The sequence below is a fragment of the Stegodyphus dumicola genome, chromosome 12 (genome assembly GCF_044657685.1).
Source record: "Stegodyphus dumicola isolate Sdum_Otavi_A_Nest chromosome 12, ASM4465768v1".
NCBI classification, from domain to species: Eukaryota; Metazoa; Arthropoda; class Arachnida; order Araneae; family Eresidae; genus Stegodyphus; species Stegodyphus dumicola.
This window is the reverse complement of record NC_140779.1, coordinates 83,447,172-83,472,133: the sequence shown is the minus strand read 5'-3', so window position 1 is coordinate 83,472,133 and position 24,962 is coordinate 83,447,172. Positions and strand designations below refer to the sequence as shown.

Here is a 24,962-nt window from a genome sequence, read left to right as displayed (position 1 = left end):
AGAATCCTGAAGGGATTTGCTTACACTGTTAGTTTTTCTTCAGCTGTCGAAGAATAATTTTTGCAATCAAGGGTTTAGTGAGTTAAAATTACTTCGAGATGGAAAATAAAATTTTAAATAAACACCGAAGCCTAAATGTAGACAAAATTAATATATTATGAGGTTCTCCTTAATCTAGTGAAAGTCAACTAGTCCAAAACTTTTAAGAGACGTATCGCTATGTCTGAAAGTATCTACAAAGTCAGGGAAAAGTTGACAGATGTTGTTCGCACATTTTTAGACGATTTTACTTTGATATAAAATCTTTAAATGCAAGTATATTTTTGAAAGTATACATTATTGTCTGCTACTTGACAGTTTTGTTTTCATGAAACATACCACTTTGAAAGCAGCAATGGATGAAAGGTTATGTTTGTGCTCTTTCCGAGGAAAATTATTCAAATATAGTTAATAAAAACGCTGTAAAATCCATGGTTTTTAATTTTTAATTTAAAGCCACTATAGGTAATATTCTGAATAAGAAAGAAAAAAAAGTCAGAGTTTGTCTTCAAACGGAAAAATTGTTCCAAATACATCCTCACCTTCCCCCCCCCCGTGTAAAACGGAATATTTCGAGTGTTACAAAGGTATAATATTTACTGTCAAAAGACGATTGACTATGTCTAAGGATAGCTGCAAAGTCATTAAAATATTCTGTGTCAACTGTAAACAAAATGATTAATCTAATATGATTCTTAAAAAGGTGTAAAACCATAATATGCGTCGTCTTTCTCCACGACATATCGCCGTACGCAGAACGTGCTGCAGAATTCTTTATGAGAAACATTTATCTCGACAAAAATGGAAAAATGATGTCACAATAGATAAACCTTGGATGTATTTTAATGACTGAAATAAAAAGAAATCCATTTATTATCATCAAACAGGATTTAAAACTTTGTTCAAAAAACCTAAAGAACGTTTTTTTCAAAGAGATTAAAGAGATTTATGATTGTAGCTGGTTTCCCATATAACGAAAGATTAAAAATAAAGAGAGTGGATAAAAGCGTTAAGATTGATTCCACATATTTTCAGGAAAATATTTTTTACACAATTTTCAAATACGAAATACCTTTTCTTTACCCACAGTGCCATAAATCAGTAGAATTGCATCAAGACCAAGCAAGCAGCCACATGTCGAAATCCACCGTTAAGTTTCGGGAAAAATGGTGCAAAGAACGGGTATGAGGGCCGTACCCTTCATGCATATCCTTACAAAATCTCCTGATGCATGTATCATACATGAAGTTTTGCGCTTTTGGACTTATAAAATACGGATTGTCGTAACGTCGACCTACAAGATTATTTAAGGGAAATAATTACTTTAATCCCTATGAAATCCTCCCATTTCTTATTTTTTCAAAGTTAAAAAAAATTCCCATTTATTATTGTTACCTTTACTTCCTCCTTTCTGTGCTGACTCATAAAAGCACTTCTTTGTATAGGAACACTAAGAAATTCTTTCTTATATTAATGTAATGCCCCAAAGCTAAAGATGGGAAAACTTTATTATATTTATAACAAATACAAAATAGTTTCAAGAGAAATAAATGGTCTTTAAAGAAAGGGAATTTTGTCAAGAGAAGGGAGGGGAAAAGTTTGCTTTAATGCTCATCCTAAAAATCCAGTCACGTATATTTCCTTCATTTTTTACTAAGCAGGAAAGTGCCTTATTGATTCTACGAGCTGGAAATGCTTTTACTGGAACACAGGATTTCCAATGGGATTTGAAGAATCTGAGGCTTTTGTTTCCCATGGGCTATAATCTATGTGAAGAAACAATCTTAGGAAGCAGCTTCAATGAACGTGACTTTGAACTGATTGAAGTTTCATCTACATTAACTGATCTTTCTTTACGTAGAATAAACTTATATAAAACTGAATTCTGTTCAGGTGCATTTTATGTTAATATTTTCAGCAAACGAAGAATTTTTCTCTTCTGGCATATCATGTTTTCATTTCGCCTCTGCTATACAATATGAAAAAAACAGTACCTAAAACACATCCTTTGATCACAATGATTTCCAAAGAAAACTTTCACACTATTTCAAAAGGATAATGAGACATTTTCATTCTACAGAAGTAACTGGTTTCACTCCGCATTTACTGTTCTCAAATGCTTAATTCCATTATGTTTATCAAACCACAAGAAGGACGAAATAAGTTTTATTAATTTAATAAATTTTATTATTAATAATAGCCTAATAATGTCATCATCAGAAAAGAAAACTATTCAATATTTGATCAATATTTTGTTGGTACATTAAAATTTCTTATTTCTAAATATTATTCCCGATTATTCACGGGCGGATGAATCAGATTCCGAATTGCCCTGTCAAGAAAATTAAGTCCACGGAAAATTTTTCATTAAAAATTATCAGAGTAAAATAATATTGTCTACGGAAACTGCAGAAAAGGCGATCTAACTGCAGTAATAGCAGAAGATATCATATGTTTGGGAATTTTGTTACACGCAACAAAACATAATTTTACTCTATATAATTCTGGAATTTATGAACAATGTTAAGACAATTGTTTTGCTTCATCTTAAGAAAAGTGAAGTGTACAGCTATTAAACTTCTGTTTCATGCTGGCTCTTACCGCAAAACAATGAGGAAGAAACACAGGCAGAGACTGGAAAAAAGAGATTATGTTGTGTTTGGTTATATGAGCATGTAAAAGCACACAAAAGCTATCCGCGTAAGGTGAAGGATAACTTCGTGGAAGACTTTCTAAGATAAACGGGATCGTATATGCAGGGCGTTTCAGAATTATTGTTCAGAAATATGCATGAAGGCCGAGCACACGATAATAAACAATAATATCATATAGGAACATAGAAGTCGTATGCACAACCCAGAAAAGCAAGAGAATGTTGAACGTCAGGAGGAAGTCTGGTCAGCATGAAGCGATAGAAAGCGTTATTTGGATTACCAGACCTGTGGTTACATGAAAAACTTGGTGTATGAAATTCTTCTCGAATCGGACATGAACTTATTGACATGCGTCGCTGCTGATACATCTGGCGTATTTTGCGGCGTTTTCGCAAGACGGTGACCAGACAAAAGCCCACTGGACGAAAGCGCACATGACAAAAGCCCACAAAAAAAGACCCCTTTGAGATAATTGCCCACACCGATGAAAGCGCACATTGATAAAAGCCCACACAGATAAAAGCCTACATTTATAAAAGCCCACATAGATACAAGTGCACGCTGATAAAAGCCCACACTGACAAAAACCCACACCGATATATATGCTACGTTAAAATTAATATTGTTTCCCTTTTTTCTTTAGCTTCACAAAGCAGATTCATGAAAAAAGATAAAATAAAAAATAAATTAATAACAAATAATTGAACAATAAATTTAAGTAGCGAAACACATTTCATTTTAGGCTCCGCACGGTAAAAAAAAAAGTTCGCTCTTTTCAGGCAAAAGTTTTGTAAAGTTACAGAAGAATTTCCTGTAATGGTAACAGGTTGAAAGCAAACTGTAGCGGTAACAGCTGATTTGCTTGTAGCATCACAGATAATGTTTCAGTAGCCGCGCAGAAGAATCACGTGACTGACTGGAAATTAGCCAATCAGGAGAAAAGTGTTTGAAAGCTAGTTGCAGAAAAAAAACATGGCTGAATGCATGTTGGTTGTATAGCGCAGGTAAGTAAGAAAATGTTTACAATTACTACTTGAAATATTTTTTCTTCATTTTATGCAGATTATTCTCATGCACTTTGCACTGTTATATGTAGTGAGTAAATATTTAAACATTTAAGCTTTGCGATTAATTAATATCAGTGTTCGTAATGTCTAATGAGTTGAAAGAGTGCAAAATATTTATTCCAAATGCAGATCTAATAGTAGTATTTTGTCATTGTGCATTCGATAAATTACGCCTTAAATTGCCCATGTTATTATTTAAAACTAATTATTCCAAAATTTAATCACTGTTTGTGGTATTTAATTGAAATGGTAATGTGGTTGTTGAAAATGAAACTAATCATGTTAGCGTTCTTTTCCAATCGTCTGACCAAAGAACGTTTGACATCTTTTTCCCGGCAGGCCTTGCAAGAAACGTTTATATAAACATTTAGAATACTGAATGTAATGTGTCCAGATCGGGTTTTTCAACGCATTGTCTGCACATCCATTTGGATATTTTTGCTTTTCTTTGGAGTACGCCTTCCGGTATTTCACCGAAGCTGCTGCTCTGGATTTAGGTAAGATATTTTTGCTTTTTGATTCCCTCGCTATGCTTTACCTCAGTGAAATATGAGTGAGTGTCAGCCATCCGCAAATTTAGATAATGAAATCTCAGCCACCGAACAAGCCTTCGGTAGAATTAATATACACTTAGAGAGAGCTAATCTCCCACCCAATGTTAGCTCTTACACAACCCTAAAAAAGCAAGCTATTGCTGATCTCCTTAAATTCAACTCAGTTGAAAACAAAACTAGCGATGATCTCAAACATATAGCGGAACTTGAACACATCATTCAAGATTACCACGCATTCTTAAATCTGGACGTCATGCATAAAAATCAAACAAGCAATTCCATTATGGAAAATAACAACGAAAGCGATGCTATGTTAAAGGCAAAAGCATCTAATAAAACACAAAAAAGCGATGCAAAAAATATAGAGCGTTCGACTATATCTAAGAATAAGAAAAAGAAAATTACTACTGACAGCGACAGGTTTAAAACCTCCCGCATCACGCATAAACGAACGCATTCAAATTCATCGGAAGCTGAACTACCCGTACAGAAAAATAAGTTCAATGACCTACAGGACGATGACCGCATGGAGCAGGAATCGAACTCAGAGTCCGCAGGATTTACTCTCGCCAAAAAAAGCACTGGACATATTCCCCTAATTGTTCTCTCAGATTTTACAGCCAACTGGGATACGTTAAAAGAGAAAATCGAAAATTTAGGAGTAAAAAAAGTCAAAGGCAATCTCACAGGAGATACACTCAACATCAAAGTCTGGGATAAAGATGACTATCGCTCAATCACGGAGTTTCTGGCCAAACGAGGTGTGCAATTCCACACATACAAAATTAATTCCGAAAAACCAATCAAAGTAGTAATTAAGAAACTGCCTAGAAACTCAAACGTGGAAATAATTCACAAAGAACTCACTGAACACGGAATTCCTGTAGAAAAGATACGTCAGCTCGAAAGATTCCGAGAAGGAAAAATTGTTAAACTACCTATATTCTTAGTCGAGGTCAAAAGGGTAAACAAATCTACCAAATAAAGCAACTTCGTGGATTAGACGTCATAGTCCGTGCTTACAAATCCAGACCTGGCCCTGTGCAATGCCACAGGTGCCAGAGATACGGACACACTCGAGATCTATGTCATTACAAACCTAGGTGTCTTAAATGCGCCGAACCGCACGAAACTTACACCTGTAAGAAGAACAAGGACAAACTACCAGCGCTCTGCGTTCTGTGCGGCGATTGCCACCCGAGCAACTCGAAGGAATGTAAATACCATCCGGATAACCTACCCAAAAGAGTCTTCAATAAGTGCAATCAAAACGAGAAAAAGCATGAACAGAAACAATTTCAATTAAATAAAGAAGATTTTCCTACTCTCCCTGGAGCTACGGAAAACGAAAATATTAAAAATCAACAAAGCTGGACAACTCAAAAGGAAAACAAAAATAAACAAGAAAGCAAAGCTAAAGAAGTTCCATTTTTTGAGTGGATAAAAACCCAACTCCTAAAAGCGAAAGAATTCTTTACAGAATTTAAAAAAGCAAAAAACATCATGGGTAAACTCGAGGTCGGAATGGCCGCAATTGAATACTTCACTTCTTTAGACTATGACTTTTAGACCTCATAGCAATATAAACGCGATGATTTCAGCTACCAATAGCTTCTTAAAAATTTCCTATTTCAATGAGAACGGTGACATAAAACAATATCAAGAAATTAAAGATTACTTGGATAAGTACAACATTGATGTCATGATGATAGGTGAAACTCTCCCTAAAGCTTGCGATAAATTTAAAATAAACGGCTACAATATTATAAGGAAAGACAGAACCCGAAGTAGATGGGGTGGTACTGCAATTATCATTAAAAATCACTTAAAGCATACTGAATATGATCTTCCTCACAATAGTCTGCTCGAATTTACTTCAGCTATCATTTATACTGCTTTAAATGAAGCCTACCTATTTATTTCTATTTACAATCCTCCTAATAATCTGATGACTAATAATGACCTGGATATCTTAACCTCCACCAACTTCCCGACTATCATTGCAGGGGACTTGAATGCAAAGCATAATGCTTGGAATTCTAGAGGATCTAATAGCAATGGAAACATTTTACATAACTATTTAATTAGCAACGACCTCAATTTTGCTGCTCCCACTTCTCCAACAAGATTTGGTGCTAACGGAAAGGGCGAAGTTTTGGACATTGTACTTCTTAAAAATATTCCTCATACCCCTCTCTTAGAAGTAATAACGGACTTAAATTCTGATCATCTTCCAGTGAACTTTGACTTTTATGGCTTTTATCCCCCGTTAAAGAAACACAGAACTAAGATAAATTGGACCCAATTCTCTGATACTATGAAAGACTATAATTGCAGAAATAATTATAATCATTGCGGTGATATCGAAGATGAAATTTATAAATTCACCACTAAAATGAAAGATGCAATCAATAATGCGACTTATCCCTGCAAAAGCACTAATTTTCTCTCCCTTCCTAAATATATAAAAGATATTATTACAGAGAATAGAAAACATAAGGAATGGCAGCGGTCCGCAGACCCTCGTGCCAAAAGGCACATCAACTTTTTAAACAGGAAAATCAAGCAAGAAATTATGGAATTCAGAAACAAAAAATGGGACTTTCTTCTATCAAACCTGGATCCTCAAGATCAAGCAGTATGGAAAATTGCTAAATCTCTATGAAATAGCAGACCAAATCAAACTCATGCAATTCATCACATGGGAATCTCCTATCAATCTGAGGACGAGATTGCTAATATAATGGCTAATGAATTAGAGAAAATATTTCAACCTCACCCGCCTGAGAATAACTCCCAAGAAGAAGAAGTTAATTTTACCATTGACAGTATTAACAATTATCCTATAACAAATTTCATTCCCTTTACTTCACCAAGAGAAATAAGAGAAATTATTCACAAACTCAAGCCAAGGAAAGCCAAAGGCTATGATCAGATTAGCAATGAAGCACTTAAAGCTCTTCCTAGACGTTATATTACTAACATAGTCAATATTTTTAATGCCTGCATCCGAAATAATTATTTCCCTCAGCAATGGAAACACTCCGTAATAGTCAATATCTTAAAACCAAAGAAAGATCCTAAACTCGTCACTTCCTACAGACCTATCAGTCTTTTACCTTCATTAGGAAAAGTATTTGAGAAAATCCTCTGCTCAAGGCTCACTAACCATCTCGAAAGACTCAATTTAATAGATGATCTGCAATTCGGCTTCTGCAGCGGACACTGCACGACTCATCAAATTCTGAATTTGGTGGAATTTGTTTCGCAAGCCTTTACTAAGAAAAACGGGGTGGCTGCATGCTATCTCGATTTCGAAAAGGCCTTTGATAGAGTGTGACATGCAGGCCTCCTGCATAAATTGAATAATTTTATGCTTCCAAACAGTTTCGTAAAACTCATTAGTTCCTATCTGAAAAACAGGACTTTTCAAGTTCGCTGCGGTGACGCCTTATCTGTCAGAAAAAGAATTCATAGCGGGGTGCCGCAAGGATCCGTTCTTTCCCCGCTATAATGTTTATATCAATGATTTCCCGCACCTATTCAACACGAAAATACTCAAATATGCTGACGACACTGTAGTACTGACTGAATCCAGAAGTCCCCAGCTCGTTCTAAGTAATTTACAAATGCATCTCAATATGATCAATCACTGGTGCAAGACTTAGAAAATTAAGCTCAATGCCTCTAAATGTTGTATTGTGCTCTATCGGAGACACAAAACAAGATTAAGAGTTAATACTGATATCTACTTAGATAGAACTCTAATCCCTGTAGCTAATTCCTATAAATATTTAGGTGTTTACATAGATAAATCTCTCAACTTCAAAGATCATATTTGTTATATCTTAAAGAAAGCAAATGCAGCCTACATGGCAATTTATCCTATTATCGGCAAAAAATCAAAGCTCAGTCTAAAAATAAAGAAAATGCTTTACATATCCCTAATTCGACCGATCATGCTATATGCAGTGCCGGCATGGGCAATCGCCAATAAAACTGAGCGCAAAAAATTGGATATACTTCAAAATAAAATTCTACGTAGCATTGCGAATGCACCTTGGTACGTGAGAAACTCTATAATTCATAACGTTCTGGATATTCCATCTGTGCATAACTTTATACTCATGACAGCTCACAACTTCTTCGAGAAGATGAAGCATAGTCAGTATAACACAATTAAACAAATGTTGGATTATGATCCAACCACTGAATATACTGTCAAACGCCCAAGGACAATTCATCACAATTCGTTATGGTGGTAACTTGTAAAATTTACTTGAACTCTATCCTATTATTTGTGTTGCATCTTATACTTATGTTAATCAAGAAAATTTTTTATTCAAGATTTTTATGTTACTATTTCATTTTTTAAAATTGTTTTGTATGAATTTTTACTTTATCGTATGATTCTACGAACTTTTGAACTTTTTACGGCCTACCTAACTACTGCATATTTCTGAAGGACTTTGAACTCTTATGCCATTCACAGCTTCAAACTGTCTTCGCGCCATTTTCATGATGTTATAGTTACATGCGTTCAGCTCATTCTGGAAAGTATTAGCTTTTCGCACAAATGCTATGCAAAATAATATGTTTGGGCATATCACGTCGTTGGCTCACATGTCCACGGATTGACAATAAAAAAAAAATAAGATATTACTTAGCCCGTTTGGATAATAATAATTTTATCAAAGACAGCACGTGAACAAAACACACACTTTATTTCCACTGCTGGTCGAGCACATGGTTATCAGTACATCAGGTTACAGTTGAATTGCAGTTAAAAAAAAACACAAGAGAAAAATTAGGAACTTAGGCAATCAAATAAACAATAACAAAAATTACAAAAAACACTTTAAAAAATCAGTTTGCAATATCTGCGATCAACCAGTATTTTTCCTTTCTAATTAATCATTTTATAATTTATTATTATTATTTCCCACAATTTCATGCTAGCAGGCAAGCCATATTCAAAACTGTGAATAGACTGCTTCCTGCATAGTGCAGCAATCTGGTGGTGAGATAGTAAAGTGAATGTTGCTCTAACATCACTCCCTCACCAGTAACTAAGTTACGATACTTCATAAGGCATAAAATATAACAATTACAATCATATAGCAAATGATAAGTACACATCACTATTTTTTCTATCATATGGTAATTATCTAATATATAATGTGATGAAAACTATTATTTTGATATAATATAGAAACAGATAAATATAGAATTTCTCAATTATTTTAAAAAAAAATGCTCAATTTTCATTTGTAATACATTGAACATATGCCGATAACTTATTAAACCATAAATTATGAAGGGAAACTAAAGTCTTGCCCTCTTTCACACAATAAGTATTTTATAGAAACTGAATATTGTTGAACTGCGGTGCTTAACCACCAGGGTGCCTGGGCGCCATAGCCCTACCCCTCATCGAATAACATGATACAAGTTTCGAATTATGAGAAATATAACTGAATGTGCTAAATAATTAAATGAGCAAGAGTTTAAATTCATAATTGCTAATAGTTAAATACATATTTTTTCCTTAAGTACCTAATTACTAATCCATACATAGTTAACTATTTTTTAACAACTATTTCACAGAAATATAGAAACTGAAAAAAAAATGCATTAACTAGAACGACATTTGACATCTTGTTTGCTACCAGTAAAAAAACTGTCAAGTGTAAAGTCAATACTATATGGTTTAACTTTTGCAAACATGACAAATCACTAAAATTAATAAAAATTATCAGAATAACTTTGTTTCTAAAAATCTCCTAGTAAAGAATTCAATATCAATGACATACAATAGAAAATACTTTAACCATTGAGATGTTTACATATTACTAGTATAAAATGCAATATCAATAAGGTACAGTAATAAAAATACTTTAAGCTTTGAGAACATGTTTACCTATTCATGAAAATAATTTTCAAAGCATTATTCTAGATTTAAAAAATAAAGTGATTACTTTTCAATGATATATATACATATCTTAATCTTGGAATCGTACAGGTAGCTTTATTTTTCTACCGCAGCGACTAGTCATTGTTTGTTTATTATCATTAGTTATGACCTGAGGGATTTGTGACTTTGAGCTTTCAGTATTTTTGTCACCCACTGACATTGCAGGTGTATTATCATAGTTGATATTTGTACTCAACAAGTAGGCAGGCTTAAGCCTGTCAATTGAGATGTTGACTTGCTTTCCCTTAATTGACACACCAAAATATTTCTCGTGTCTCTGAACTAGAAGAAAAGGTCCATCGTATGGTGGTTCCAGGGTTTTTTTAACTCTGTCTATTTGTACAAACACATGAGAGCAGGAGCTGAGGTCTTTATGAACAAAGATAGTCTGCTTTGTTGTATGCTGAACTTTCATTGGTTTCAACCTGTCCATGTATCCCTGAAGCCTGCTTGCAAAGGTATCAGGTTCAATTTTTAAAGTAGGTACATGAAAGAACTCACCAGGAAGTCGAATGTTTGTCCCATAAACCATTTGTGCTATGGAGTGGTTTGTATCCTCCCTTATCGCTGATCTCAATCCCAAAAGCACCGTTGGTATGACATCAGTCCATTTTACACTGTTATGAGCTTTAATAGCTGCTTTTAGTGTTCTGTGGAAACGTTCGACTTTTCCATTGCTCTGGGGGTGGTAAGGAGTTGTATGACAAACTTTGGCTCCACATATTATGGCCAGATTCTGAAATAATTCGGATTCAAACTGCCTCCCTTGGTCTGTGATTATTTTGTTTGATACACCAAATCTACAGATCCAGTTTGCATAAAAGGCCTTGCTCACTGTTTCTGCAGTAATGTCTGGCAGAGGGATGGCTTCCATCCAACAAGTAAACCTATCAATGCAGGTTAAGCAATACATTTGACCATTTGATGGTGGAAGTTGTCCAACGATGTCAATGTGTATGACGCTAAATCTAACATCTGGTTCCTCAAACTGTGCAAATTTGGATTTAGTGTGTCTAATCACTTTAGCCTTTTGGCAATTTATACATGCTTGAGCCCATTCCTTAACCTGTTTGACAGTAGATTTTATGCCAGGATGTGACAAGTTGTGGATTTGATTGAAAATCATCCTTCGAAACTTATGCGGGATGTATGGTCAAATTTTATTTTGTGACACATCACACCATAAAATTTTTCCAGACGAAAGGATATATGGCTTAAAATGCAATGAGGTATTATTGGTACACAATTCTTTAAATTCATTATCCGTACACTGTTCCTGAGCTATTTGCTCGTAATCAATGGCAGAAACTACTTTGATTCTTGATAAAACATCAGCGACAGTGTTATCCTTCCCACTAACATGCTTGATGTCTGTGGTGAATTGAGATATGTACTGAAGCTGACGTAACTGTCTTGGAGAAGCTTTTTCATTCTTCTGTTTGAATGCAAATGTTAAAGGTTTGTGATCTGTCAGGATAACAAATTCTCTGCCTTCCAACATATACTTAAAATGTTTCACGGACAGGTACACACCTAACAGCTCACGATGATATGTGCTGTACGCTTTTTGAGTTTAGTTTAATTTTTTGGAATAGAAAGCTATTGGCTTCCAACTTCCAGCTTCATATTGCTGTAATACTGAGCCCACAGCCCAATCTGAAGCATCTGTGTACAAAAATAATGGAAGTCCAGGCGTTGGGAAACTCAGAAGTGCAGCATCAGCTAGATCTCTTTTGCATTGTTCAAATTGTTTAATGGCATCATCTGTCCAAGGAACTGGCCTCCTGTCTTTCTTTTTGGCACCTTTCAGCATTTCATGTAGCAGTGCTTGTGTTTTTGCAGCATCTTTCAAATACCTGCAGTAAAAATTCAACATGCCTAGAAATGTACGTAGGTCATGCAAGGTTTTTGGTAACTTGTAATCCAAAATCACTTGAACTTTCGCAGGGAGAGGTTGTGATCCTTTGGCTGTGATGAGGTATCCCAAGAATTCTATTTGGTCAACACCCATTATGGATTTTGCTACGTTAATACGAAGACCATAAGTATTCAGCCTCTCAAAAACTAACTTAAGGTGCTCTTTGTGTTCTTCTTTTGATGAGGAAGCCACTAGCACATCATCTAAATATGGAAATAAAAAGTTCAGGCCATGAAAAACCTCATTTATAAAACGTTGAAATGTAGATGGGGCATTTCGTAAGCCAAAACTCATAACATTGAATTCATATAAACCAAATGGCGTAATGATGGCAGTTTTGGGCTTATCTTCTTCCACGATAGGTATTTGATAATAAGCCTTGACAAGATCAATTTTAGAAAAGATAACTTTATTTTGCAAGATCAGGTAGAAATCCTCTATTCGAGGGATGGGATATCGATCAGGAATAGTTTGCTCGTTTAATCGCCGATAATCACCACAGGGACGTAGCGTGCCATCTTTCTTGTTAACTAGGTGCAGTGGACTAGCCCACTGAGATTTTGATGGTCGAATTATATTATTGTCCAACATAAATTGGAATTCCAGCTTGGCTAATGCCAATTTTGCAGGATCTAGTTGTCGTACACGAGAGTGAACAGGTGGTCCTTTGGTACTAATGTAATGCTGGACACCATGCTTAACAGAGGTACTCAAAATATTAGGTTTTGTGATATCTGGATATAATTGAAGTAAATCAGAAAATTCTGAAGACTGATCAAAAGTGCTAATGCAGTGTTCATCAGTTATAGACAAAATATCACTGTTGACATATAACTGGGTAATACCATCAATCAATTTTCTTTTGTGAATATCAATCAGAAGGTGAAATCTATTTAAAAAGTCAGCACCAATAATTCCTTTACTTACCTTGGCTACCACAAAAGGCCACTGGAACTGCCGTCGTAGTCCTAGATCGAGAGTTAAAGTTTTGAATCCAAAAGTTGGAATTTCAGTTCCATTAGTTGCATACAATGTGTAGGAGCAAGGTTTTTCGGCTTTTAAATTTGCTGGAATGAGAGATACGTCAGCACCGCTATCTACTAAAAACCGTAAACCCGTTTTCCTGTCCTTCACAAATAATCGGAATTTGCGGACTCATTGCAGCAGGACTTGCCACCGATTCTACTGCTGGTTCATGTTTTCCGATTGTTTCCAGCTGCAAGGTTCTTTGCACTTTTCTGGGAAGCACTTCTCGCCAAACTTGAAGTGGTAATAGCAGTATTTACCATTTGGGTTGAACCTTTTCCTAGATCTGTTCCGACTCGTACTGCGATTTCCACTGGGACTCCGATATCGTGATCGGGAGTTACGGGCAGTCATATTCGCTATTTGAAGTTCTAAAGCAGAAATCTTATTTAACAGCTCGTCCACAGGAACGGTATTCTTGTTAACACTGGCAAGTTCCGCTCGTGGTTGCATTTCTAATATTTTGTCTTCCATCGTAGCTAATTTTTCCAAGTTCTCATCACTTACAATCAGCACATGTTTCACGGCATCGGGCATTTTTTCAAGCTAAAGAGTTCGTAGCACTTTGTCGGAAATATCATCCGTGTCACCGAGCGATCTCATTCTGCGCAGTAGTTGGCTGGGTTTCGTATCACCCAGCTCTAACCCCGTAAGGAGACGTTTGATTTTGAGATTTTCACTTTCTTTAAACGTCTGCATCAAACGCGCTTTAGCAGCAGAATATTTATTGGTTCCGGCATCCTTTATTATGTCCCAAATATTTTCAATAAATCGTGGTTCGAGCTGGGCCACGAGGTAATTGAACTTCGTCTCCTCGCTGGTTATTCCGTTAATGGCGAACTGAGCTTCAACTTGGTAGAACCAGATTTCTGGTTTGTCAACCCAGAAAGGAGGTATCTTTACGCTAACTCTGTTAGCCTCAGCCTTGTCCTCGACCATGGAAGGCTGTACGTCAGGCATGATGAACGAAATGTTCCAGAAGAGAGTCCTAAGGGTCACCACATATAGTTACACGCGTTCAGCTCATTCTGGAAAGTATCAGCTTTTCGCACAAGTGCTATGCAAAATAATATGCTTGGGCATATCACGTCGTTGGCTCACATGTCAACGGATTGACAATAAAAAAAAATAAGATATTACTTAGCCCGTTTGGATAATAATAATTTCGTCAAAGACAGCACGTGAACAAAACACACACTTCAGACACAGACAGACAGACAGACAAAGTAGACAGATGTCTTGTTTTGCACCCGCTATGTCTTTCTGCACCGATGGGCGAAAAATCAAGCATAGGTGCGAAGGAAAGGTATATAGAAAGAGGGGGAATTTCGTATTTGAGGAGAGTAAAAAGGAACTTCGTACATCTTGTACGAGTTCAAAAGGCCAGGAAGAAAAGATGGGACAAAAATTTAAAATAAATGGCCCAAAAATAATAGAGGGAAAAAAAAAAGGGGCTATAGAAAGAAAAGGAAAAGAAGTAGGAAATATCCTAAAATACGATTGTGTCCATGAGTGTAGTTAAAAGGAGAAGAAACTGTCTTCATTTACAATAAATAGTGTCTCACATGTGTGTTTGTGTAGTGAGTGTGTTTGGTAATGGTGAATAGATGTGTTACTGGGGAAAAAACAAATATTGACGGTGTTAAAATGCTTCGTATCAAGGTATTTAGCATGGAATATAAAGTAATATGTACGCTTGCATCCTGAAATATCAACAAAGGTCATTAAACAAAAGTATATATTAATTTAACCAAAGTAACTTATGTTACTTTCAACATTTTCATACATTTTTCAAAAAACAGCAGCAGCCTAACAACATAGAACCATTTACAAGACCACAACCGCACACACCTTTATATATATATATACTTATGTGTGTAAATTACTGAGTATATGTATTAAAAACACAAATTAAACAGTATTTATTAATTTAACTATTATAATTTATTACAAGATTAATTATTTTACTATCATAATTTATTACTAGTTAAATAATGTTAGTATAACACAATGAGACACACTGTTATTTATAAAAGCTCATAGTTCTAAGAATTCATTTAAGGCGGTGAAGAATAAACCATCCCTTACATATGGACATTTAACAGATAGCAAAGAACAGTATGAGAAAAAATCGGTGAGGTATAATATTATTTAAAGGCGAAACTATCCGCGATTCCAACGCTCTGATACGCCATCTAGTGGCTAAAAGGTGGAAACATTAAGGCCCGTTTACACTAGCGGAACTTTGGTCCCAAGAAGCGTAAGCTAACGTCCTAAGAAACGTAACCTAAGTCGAGCGGTTAATCTTCAAAGGGAATTGACGTAAACCCAAGAGATGGAAAATTTTAACTCCGAACCTATGAGATGAAAGCTTTGGCCAATCACAGACGTACAAACTATCACGAGGGTTTTGTTGATGCTTTAAGCGAAAAACATGGCGGAAGATTTGACTACGCCTGACTGCAAATTAATTGCAGAAGTACAACAACATCCGATTTTATGGGATAATAGAAAAAAAGAATATCGAATGAAAAGAGGACAAGACGTTGCTTGGCTACTGGTTGCCGAAAGACTGAACCGAGATGGTATGTATCCATTTATTTATTTTTTTGCTCCTTTCGGATTGCAATGTGCTCTCTTTTATTCTAGTTCTCTTTCGACTAACGTAATTGTTCAAGTACAAAACAGGTTTATTAACGATTACACGATAAAAATTTGTTGACATATATTAAATTATAGCATTTTGGAACATTTCTGAAAATCTGAGTTTTATAAAATTTAAATAAGCTCAGTAGATGGATTTTTTTAAAATTAAAGTTTATTAACTGCTTTAAACTGTATCTAAATGTACACTGTTCTATGAAAATTATATGCAGCAACCTTCAATTATATATATTTAAAATTTTTCCCAAATTATAGCAATTCAAATGATTACATAATTTCAGCTATTGTCTTTACATTAGTTTGCTCTTCTTTTTTGCAACATGTTACTAAAGGCTTATGAGAAGAAGAAAGTAAAAGTAGTAGGTGTGAAGATCAACAGTAGTAAAAATTTGATTAAAGTTTTCCTCCTCAATTTTCAGAAATACATTTTCTTCATTTCTCATGCAAATGTTTATTCCGAAATACATAAAAAATCCCTAAATATATAAATATCCATATATAAAAATATATAAGATCCATATTTCATTTTCGTATGGATACATTTTGAATCTCATATAATTAATATAATTGTTTGCATAAAGTATTAATAATTAAACAGTAATTAATTACAGTGGTTGAATGAAAATTTCGGCTATATTTTTTTTAATTTCACAATTGAAGAGGTTACTTACCGGTGGCAGAATCTGCGTAAACAATATAGCCGAAGAAAAACAAAATGCAAAAGTGGAGCTAGTGCAGAGTCTGCAGAGCAGCAATGGCATCTGATGCCCCAAATGTCATTTTTGGATCCATGTATCCGCCATCGAAGGTAAATATTCAGAACCAAATTATTTAGTTATGTTAAATATAAAATGATAAATTTTCATATTAACAAAATACAATCTTACTTGTTAGTAGTCTGTAATATTATAAAGCATAAATGGATTATTTGGAGTTATCCTAGGTTGACTAGCAATCAAAAATTGTAACTTTATTGATATAAATTTATTAAATATGTTAGATAGTCACATATGTGGATATAAACCAATTTACTTAAGAAATTCCTCCCCTTAGGCAGATAGACCTTATATGCTTTGCCATAACTCAAATTCTATCCAAATATTTATGCTCTGGAAAACAAAAACTTCTCCTACACAATTTTTTTTTTACCATTTATTGGTTGATCTTTACATTACGGTAACTTGGCGATTTTTTGGCGAAAATTTGGCGACCAACTCCCCTACAGCAACCCTCTATTTTTTTTCTCCGCCGCCATTTTGTCTTCACGAAGTAAAGACATGTTTCTTTTCTTCTTATCTACTGAACACTTCTTCCAACAATCTACTAGCCGAATTACACTTATGCTAGAAATTTTATCAAACAAAACTGCTGAATCATGACAAATATTCACTGCAAAATTCGGAAAAAGTGCACAATACCATACACCTTACGCGTTTTTCAAAATAACACATACACATAAACCATGTACACGCCGACTTATTTTTACTTAAAAAAACATCCCAGAATTGCACAAAAATGGCATTGCGCACACTCTTCACTATATCCATGTACACTGCTTTTTTCTCATAAATTCGAAAAATTTCACGAAAATACATGACAATTTTCTCAATCTTTAAACCCGGTAAAAAGAACATATATGAAATTACCTGATCGCGAAAAAGTATTTACCCTTTACAAATATGAACATTTCCACATATAAAATAAATAAAATATCCAAAAACTTTTACCTCTAAATCATCTATTACATTATACACGTCACCAACGAATTCATACATGAAGCATTACAAATATTTAGTATCAAATATTTAAATTATTTCCATGCACGTTTATTTCAACTTAAACGTAAACCAAATTCCTACAAGCATAAAATTCACAAAATAACTATCATTTCATTAAAATATCACTGAACCATGTACACGTCGACTTATTTTTACTTAAAAAAACATCCCAGAATTGCACAAAAATGGCATTGCGCACACTCTTCACTATATCCATGTACACTGCTTTTATCTCATAAATTAAAAAAATTTCACGAAAATACATGACAATTTTCTCAATCTTTAAACCCGGTAAAAAGAACATATATGAAATTACATGATCGCGAAAAAGTATTTACCCTTTACAAATATGAACATTTCCACATATAAAATAAATAAAATATCCAAAAACTTTTACCTCTAAATCATCTATTACATTATACACGTCACCAACGAATTCATACATGAAGCATTACAAATATTTATTATCAAATATTTAAATTATTTCCATGCACATTTATTTCAACTTAAACATACACCAAATTCCTACAAGTATAAAATTCACAAAATAACTATCATTTCATTAAAATATAATTAAATTCAAAAACACCACTTAAAATATACATGAGCACATACATTCAATTAATAAAAATTACCTTACAATCCTAATTACTTTAAACTAAATCATTGCTAATAACAATTTTCCCAATAATACCAAATTCCTTTCCACCTTACATTTCCAACAATGCATAAAAATAATTAAAAATACTAACTTACCTAATCTCCTTCAGAATCTTCATTACGTGGCGGATACACTTTTCTTCATTCTCTTTCAGAATCTTTCAAATCATACTTATCTTTCAAAGCAAGATACCAGGTAAAATAAATAACATAATAAAACATGTTTATTTCTCTCTCACACAACCTTAAAAAACATTTCTTACTATCCTTTTCAATACCACTAAATACCCATTTCGAATTCAATTTACTTACGGCCATGGGATCCAAAAATTCACGAACACTATTTCACACAACACAGAATAAAGCCAAATACAAAATTTCCAAATTTTTTCCCGATTTCCCCCCTTTTCTGATTAAAGAACCGTAATTCGTCCATTAATATCACATGACATATCCCATGATCTCTCATTTCCCCCACACAAAATAATGCGTAATCGGAACTCAGTACTGCTCACATTATTACCAAAGTCCCAGGTAGTAACCTTTATCGCCTCCAAAATGTCGCCAAACTACCAGTTACCGTAATGTAAAGATCAACCCATTTATTGCCTCATCACTCGTTATGAATAGTTTAACACCTTGTAAATGTGTTATAATAAAACTGTATTACACATTATAGTTTTTTTCTAACGTGTTTGGGCCAACTGGAGTTCTTACCCATAAAAAATGTTGTAGAAACTTTGCTGTTCTGTACTTTTTTAATCTTCCCAATTAAAAATAGGCCAATATTTTTGCAATGTAAACTTATTAACAAAGTACAGCATATGCATAATATAAACAAAGCACTTGCTCTTTCCTTTGAAAGCTGAGTTTCTAAATATTTTAATGAGGACTCGTCTGTATATATATTTTTTTCTTTTTGTGGCCAATTTCTTTTTATAGTTTATCCCTCTATAGTTGATGCCCATATTTCTGTACTCACACAGCTCAAAACTGATGTGTTACTGACCATTTTGATGTTCAGAAGTTAGTGTTTGAGATTATGCATACCTGCTTTAATTTTATGAAGTTACTTTGCACTTAACACATAAAGCTGGGATTAATTATCATAATATATACCATCAGATCAAGGAGTTGTGCTTAAATTATTACATTAATTCATAATGAAAATAAATACAAAAATATATATGAAACTGAATTAAAAAATGAAGTTGTAATACTTTATTACTGAATTAACTGTTAAAATCTTTCATGGCATGAAATTTTTCAAAACAGTCTCCAAAGTATAGTGATCTTTTTTTATTTATAGAATGTGAAATGTGTAAGCCAAGATTAGATAAAATTTGTCTTAAACTGTAAGATACAAAAAATTTGATAAAATTCTCTTGTGATTGTGTTTCTATAAAAAGAAATAAGAGTTATTAGTGGCTCAATATTTTCATTTATTATGTAAGGGCTTTGTATGCATATTCAAAATTTTTTCAATGAAGGCAAGAGATTCTTCTTTTTCATCTAAAATATTGATTTCTTTATAATTACTATATATACTATATACTTTATAATTACTATACTCTTTATAAGTCATTTAAAGTAATCTCTATTTAGGGCATACTACGTTATTGTTACTGTCAAAAACACTACTGTCATCACAACTGTTAAATTGCAGCCTCCAATATAATATTTACATCCATGTTATTTAACTCATAATCCCGCTGATCTTCACTACTATAAATTTGATTTTCTATGGCATTAATATAAATAAATGTTACATTATAAATAACATTTATTTGGATTAATGAGAAGGATGAAACTGTTTGTGCTGAGATGACAGATTGTCATAATTTTAATCTGAGATGCGATTCCACGTCCAATAATCTGTTCCATTTTTTCGTCTTAATGTCTACAAATACAGTCAAATACCGAAAATCTGCCAACTCCTGAAATCTGCGTTGCCTCTCAGAATATAAGCATTCAGTTTATATTCTGAGTTTCTTGGTTTCGGAAACCGCAACATTGAGTACGAAATATCGAAGAAAAAATACTTACCGAATAATGACGTCATAATAACTGAATAATAATGAGTCATAATGGAAATACAAAATTATTGACATAAAAAGTTTAAGAAAAAAGATAAGTTTTTTTCCTTCTAATCTGCATCGAGGTAAAAAAGCAGACGATTCACTCTTTGTTCAAGTTCACGATCGATTCACTCTTTGTTCAAGTTCAATAGACGATTCACTCTTTGTTCAAGTTCATGATTCACGTTGTTGTATTTTCTGAGCTTTGTTATTTCACGAGATTGTTTAGTTCTGCCTTTTTTTTATCCAGATATTTTGTGGATAAATTAAGAATATTTTAAATTTCAGCCCTTGTTAATACAATGACAGATTTAATGCATATAATAAATTATTGCAGTAATGTATGTAATTTAATTAAATGTATCTAATACACCTTATTTATTTTGACCATACTTCGGAAAATAAATTATTCATGTCATTTTGCCTTCTCCATATTTGTACGATAAAATTATTAGTGAGTAAATATGACAATTCGGTTGTATATTGCAGTACAAAAGATTCAAAGAGTGATGATGATTTCACCCCTCCCCATATTTGATAAAATATTATTTTAATTAAAAGCAAAATGTGATCCAGCACTGCTCCAAAAACGTAATGACTAGGAATTACCCCATACAACTGGATGTAACAAACTGTATTTTTTTAGAAATTATTCTTGCAAATATTAATAAACACAAAAGATTATGTAAGAAAAGAATCCAATGGGATGTTATAATTCAAATTAACAAAAAAAGCTTTTTAGTTTCAGGTAATCACACTGAAGCAAGAAGACTCTTGGTTTACATTATTTTTCATGCTAAATTTTAAGATCTATTTAAATTGTCTGCAGTTCATAAGTAATAGAAATTAAAAAATGAGCTATTTAATGCAGTAACAAATAAGATTCTAAATTTGCTTATTTCACTACCTAATTACTTTGTATCACAAAATAATCATTAATGTATTAAAAATATTTTTCATATGCATTTGATTTTTTTTCCTTGTTTTCCTTCTAAACAGGACACAGACAAACTTTCAAGGAAACAAAGAATTCGAGGAGCTTAATTTCACAGTAGAATCTGTTGTCTCCGAGTCTTCAGATAATATTGAATATCCGACAGAACCTGAATATGTGGAGCCATCTGCTATTCACGTTATGCCCTCATGTGAATCACCTTTATCACCTGCATCAAGCTCCAGACAAATCTTAGATAACACTAATTCAAATAATAATGATGAAAATACTCCTAGAGGGAAGAAAAGAAAAAAGAGAGAAATAATTGAAAGTTCATTGCTTTCTGTTATTGATGAAACAAATAAATATTTAAAAAATCACCATCGATGTGAAAATGATGATGATGATGATGATAAACTATTTTTATTGAGTCTCCATAGTGATATGAAAAAAATGACTGATGAAAAAAAATTGGAAACGAAAATACAATTTTTACAAATTATGGCAAGAAATAAATGAAATTATTTGTACATAACACTAATCAGTTGTTTTATTGTTTTATTTACATATTTCATAAATATTTTCAAAAAATAAATTTACACAATAAATGCTTTCCTTTCTTGCCATGGTACTGCTCCTTCTGCAGAAAAATATTCACAAAAATTATCTCGAACTGCAGATGCAGCACGGGATGAATTATTGGCCCCTAGATGGCCAAGAGGTTGCCATGTAAATTCTTCTGTTCTCCACATACCTTCTTTAATGGTGGCATTTGAAAGAAGAGAATAAGCAAAGTTCACTAGACAGTATTTCTTAGCTGCCTTTCCCAACTCATTTTTCATTAAGTAATTATGAAGGCAACAGCATGCCAAAACTACTTTATTTGCATGCTCTGGGTTCAGGGCAATTTCAGTACGAAGTACTCTCCACCTAGATGCCAATATGCCAAAAGCATTTTCAACGCACCTCCTTGCTCGAGAAAGTCTGTAATTAAAAATTTTTCTTTCATTCGACAGAAATTTGCCAGGATAAGGGCGTAAAATATTTTTCCTGAGTGGAAAAGCCTCATCTCCAACAAATACAAAAGGCAAAACTCGATCACTATTTAATAATGGTGTTGGATTTGGAAATGAAAACAAAGTTTCACTAACCAAAGCTTTACCTAGTGAACAGTTACTGAAAATTCCACCATCACTGATGCGTCCATAGTTGCCTGAATCAACATAAAGGAAAGTGTAACTAGCATCTGCCACTGCCATTAGGACTATGCTGTTATAGTCCTTATAATTATAATATGTTGATTCAGCTGACGGTGGAGCTTGTATTCTGATATGCTTACCTACAAGAAAAAAAAAAGCAACAATTATTAATTGCCTAAAGAAAAATAATATACACTTTAATGATAAAAATTAATATAAATACTTTTTCCAATAATAAATTCAGTTCTTAAATTAGAAACTTGCAAAAAAATTCCTTTTTATATTAAAGTTTGTTTTTCATTTCACACTTTCATTTATTTATTATGAAACAATTCCAGTCTTTTGATATTTTAAGACAGCTCATATATCAAGTTAGATGATTCTGCAATATTTTATATTTATCTTTAAAAAGAATCTTCATTTGCCTAATTTTAATATAATGCAATTTTTGTATTTCAAAAGTGCTCACTGACAAATAAATATGGAATGCAAGACATAATACATACCATCGATTGCACCAACACAGTTGGGAAAATTCCATTTATATTCAAAACCTTCTGCTATTACAGCCCATTCATCTGATGATGCTGGTATAGGCATAACCAGTGGCTGTAAGACTTGCCATATGACATCACAGGTCTCGCGAATAATATGTGAAACTGAAGATTTAGAAACACGGAAAGTGTATGCCAGGTCTGTATAATTAGTTCCAGATGCTAGAAATCTACAAAAACATTCTGAATCAATAATTAAATTTTTGCAGTTTTAAAAACATGTATAAAAATGAAGAAAGGGCAATCTGTAGCAGTATGCAAGTTTTAAAAAAAGTTCTTTTTTTGGGGGGAGCTCAGTTTCAAAGAGATTGCAATTTTCTTTCTTATTATTAAACCACAGAAAATAAATGCTTTATTTATGTAACTTATTTTGATAAAATTATGTTCCTATTCATAATTTTTTAAATGCATTACAAATTTAAAAAAAAAATATGAATTTTAAAAAGTTCAATTAGACAGAAGTATAAAATGTTCTGACAAGAACATTAATTTTCAATTATATATACTACACAAAACTGGAAGTAGATGTAATAAAGACTTTCAAATAGAGCTGGTGCCAGAGCATATGCAACCAGGGTGACCACACCAGATGGCAAAATTATTAGAATTTAGGAAGGAATCAGGTGGCAGAATTTTGGATTTGTGGAGTTTGCACCAGGCGGTAAATTGTCTAGCGTCGACACTGCTTTCAAAACAAATGTATATATTTATATTTACCTTAAACAGATGGCAAGTCTCAGATGCTGAAATTGATTTCCTAAAACGTGTTTCTTGCTTCTGTAGTTTATCTTGCAGTAAATGTAGAAGATGATCATATTGTTCTCCCTACATGTAAATTCAATGATATTATACTTATGAGTAAATTGAACACCAGAACTATATTTAATTATCTAATTAATATAAAAACAAATACGAAATAGTTTATATTGTGCTAAAATGATTAGCCAAAGTAAGAGAAAATAATTTTGTCTTGAAAAATTGCTTGAAGTATAATCTTACTATTTCTAACAATTAACACTTTTAAGCGATTAATCGCATGTTATTAACAAAAATAACATAAACTCCATAATTAGAAATGATTTCAGCCTTCTGTGAAGATGATTACCTTCAACATGATTATTTGATTATGCACCACACACTAGGGTTACCTGCCTAAAGGTAACCCTACTAACCTAAATAATGTCATCAGGAAGATTTTTTAAGGTAAACTAATTTACATTCATATCTTGGACAGATATGCACAAAATGCCTATGTTCTAAACCCTTTCATCAGGTATTGAACAATTAATGTTCCGTGTTTTTATTTATTTAGCCACCGACGAGATATTATAGCAACCTTCAGAGAATATGGTTATCTGTGATTGTCATTACCAATGTTTGTTTATATTCTCAGGAATACTTTTGACTATTGAAGGTGCTCAACATGAGGGGCATCACTATATACTATATTGCCGAAATATATACTGTGTTGCTGCAACTATGATCAGTGAAAAATATTCAGTTATTTATCTTACAAATTTGAAAAAATAAAATATGATAATTCTGATTAAAAGGAAAATTACTCTCCATTTCAATTTCACTCTTATAATTGCTTAATTTTTCAGGTAGTAGAATTTCATTAAGTAATCTATTTTGATACAATTATTCTTACATTCTTTTGGAGGTAAAGTGTTTTTCATCATATTACTACAATATTCTCCAAAAATGATTTTTTAAAATATTGACATGATTTAATTTTATTGCTCATTTGTCAAATATAAAACACAGGTGGAACAGGAATGCAGAAAATCTTTTAAAAGCAAGTCTTTTTATGGATCTCCCAAATTCTCTAGAATATATTATTTAAAAGCCTAATTATTTTAT

General features: G+C 33.2%; 1 protein-coding gene across 1 annotated transcript; it reads left to right on the top strand.

Moving 5' to 3' along the window:
• The first annotated feature begins 15,879 nt into the window (after positions 1–15,879).
• LOC146993705 (uncharacterized) lies at positions 15,880–22,039 on the top strand. Its single transcript, XM_085806652.1, has 2 exons — positions 15,880–16,704; positions 21,412–22,039. Exons 1-2 carry the CDS (start codon positions 16,661–16,663, stop codon positions 21,863–21,865), a joined length of 498 nt encoding a protein of 165 aa, XP_085662778.1. The 5' UTR covers positions 15,880–16,660; the 3' UTR covers positions 21,866–22,039.
• Positions 22,040–24,962: the final 2,923 nt, after the last annotated feature.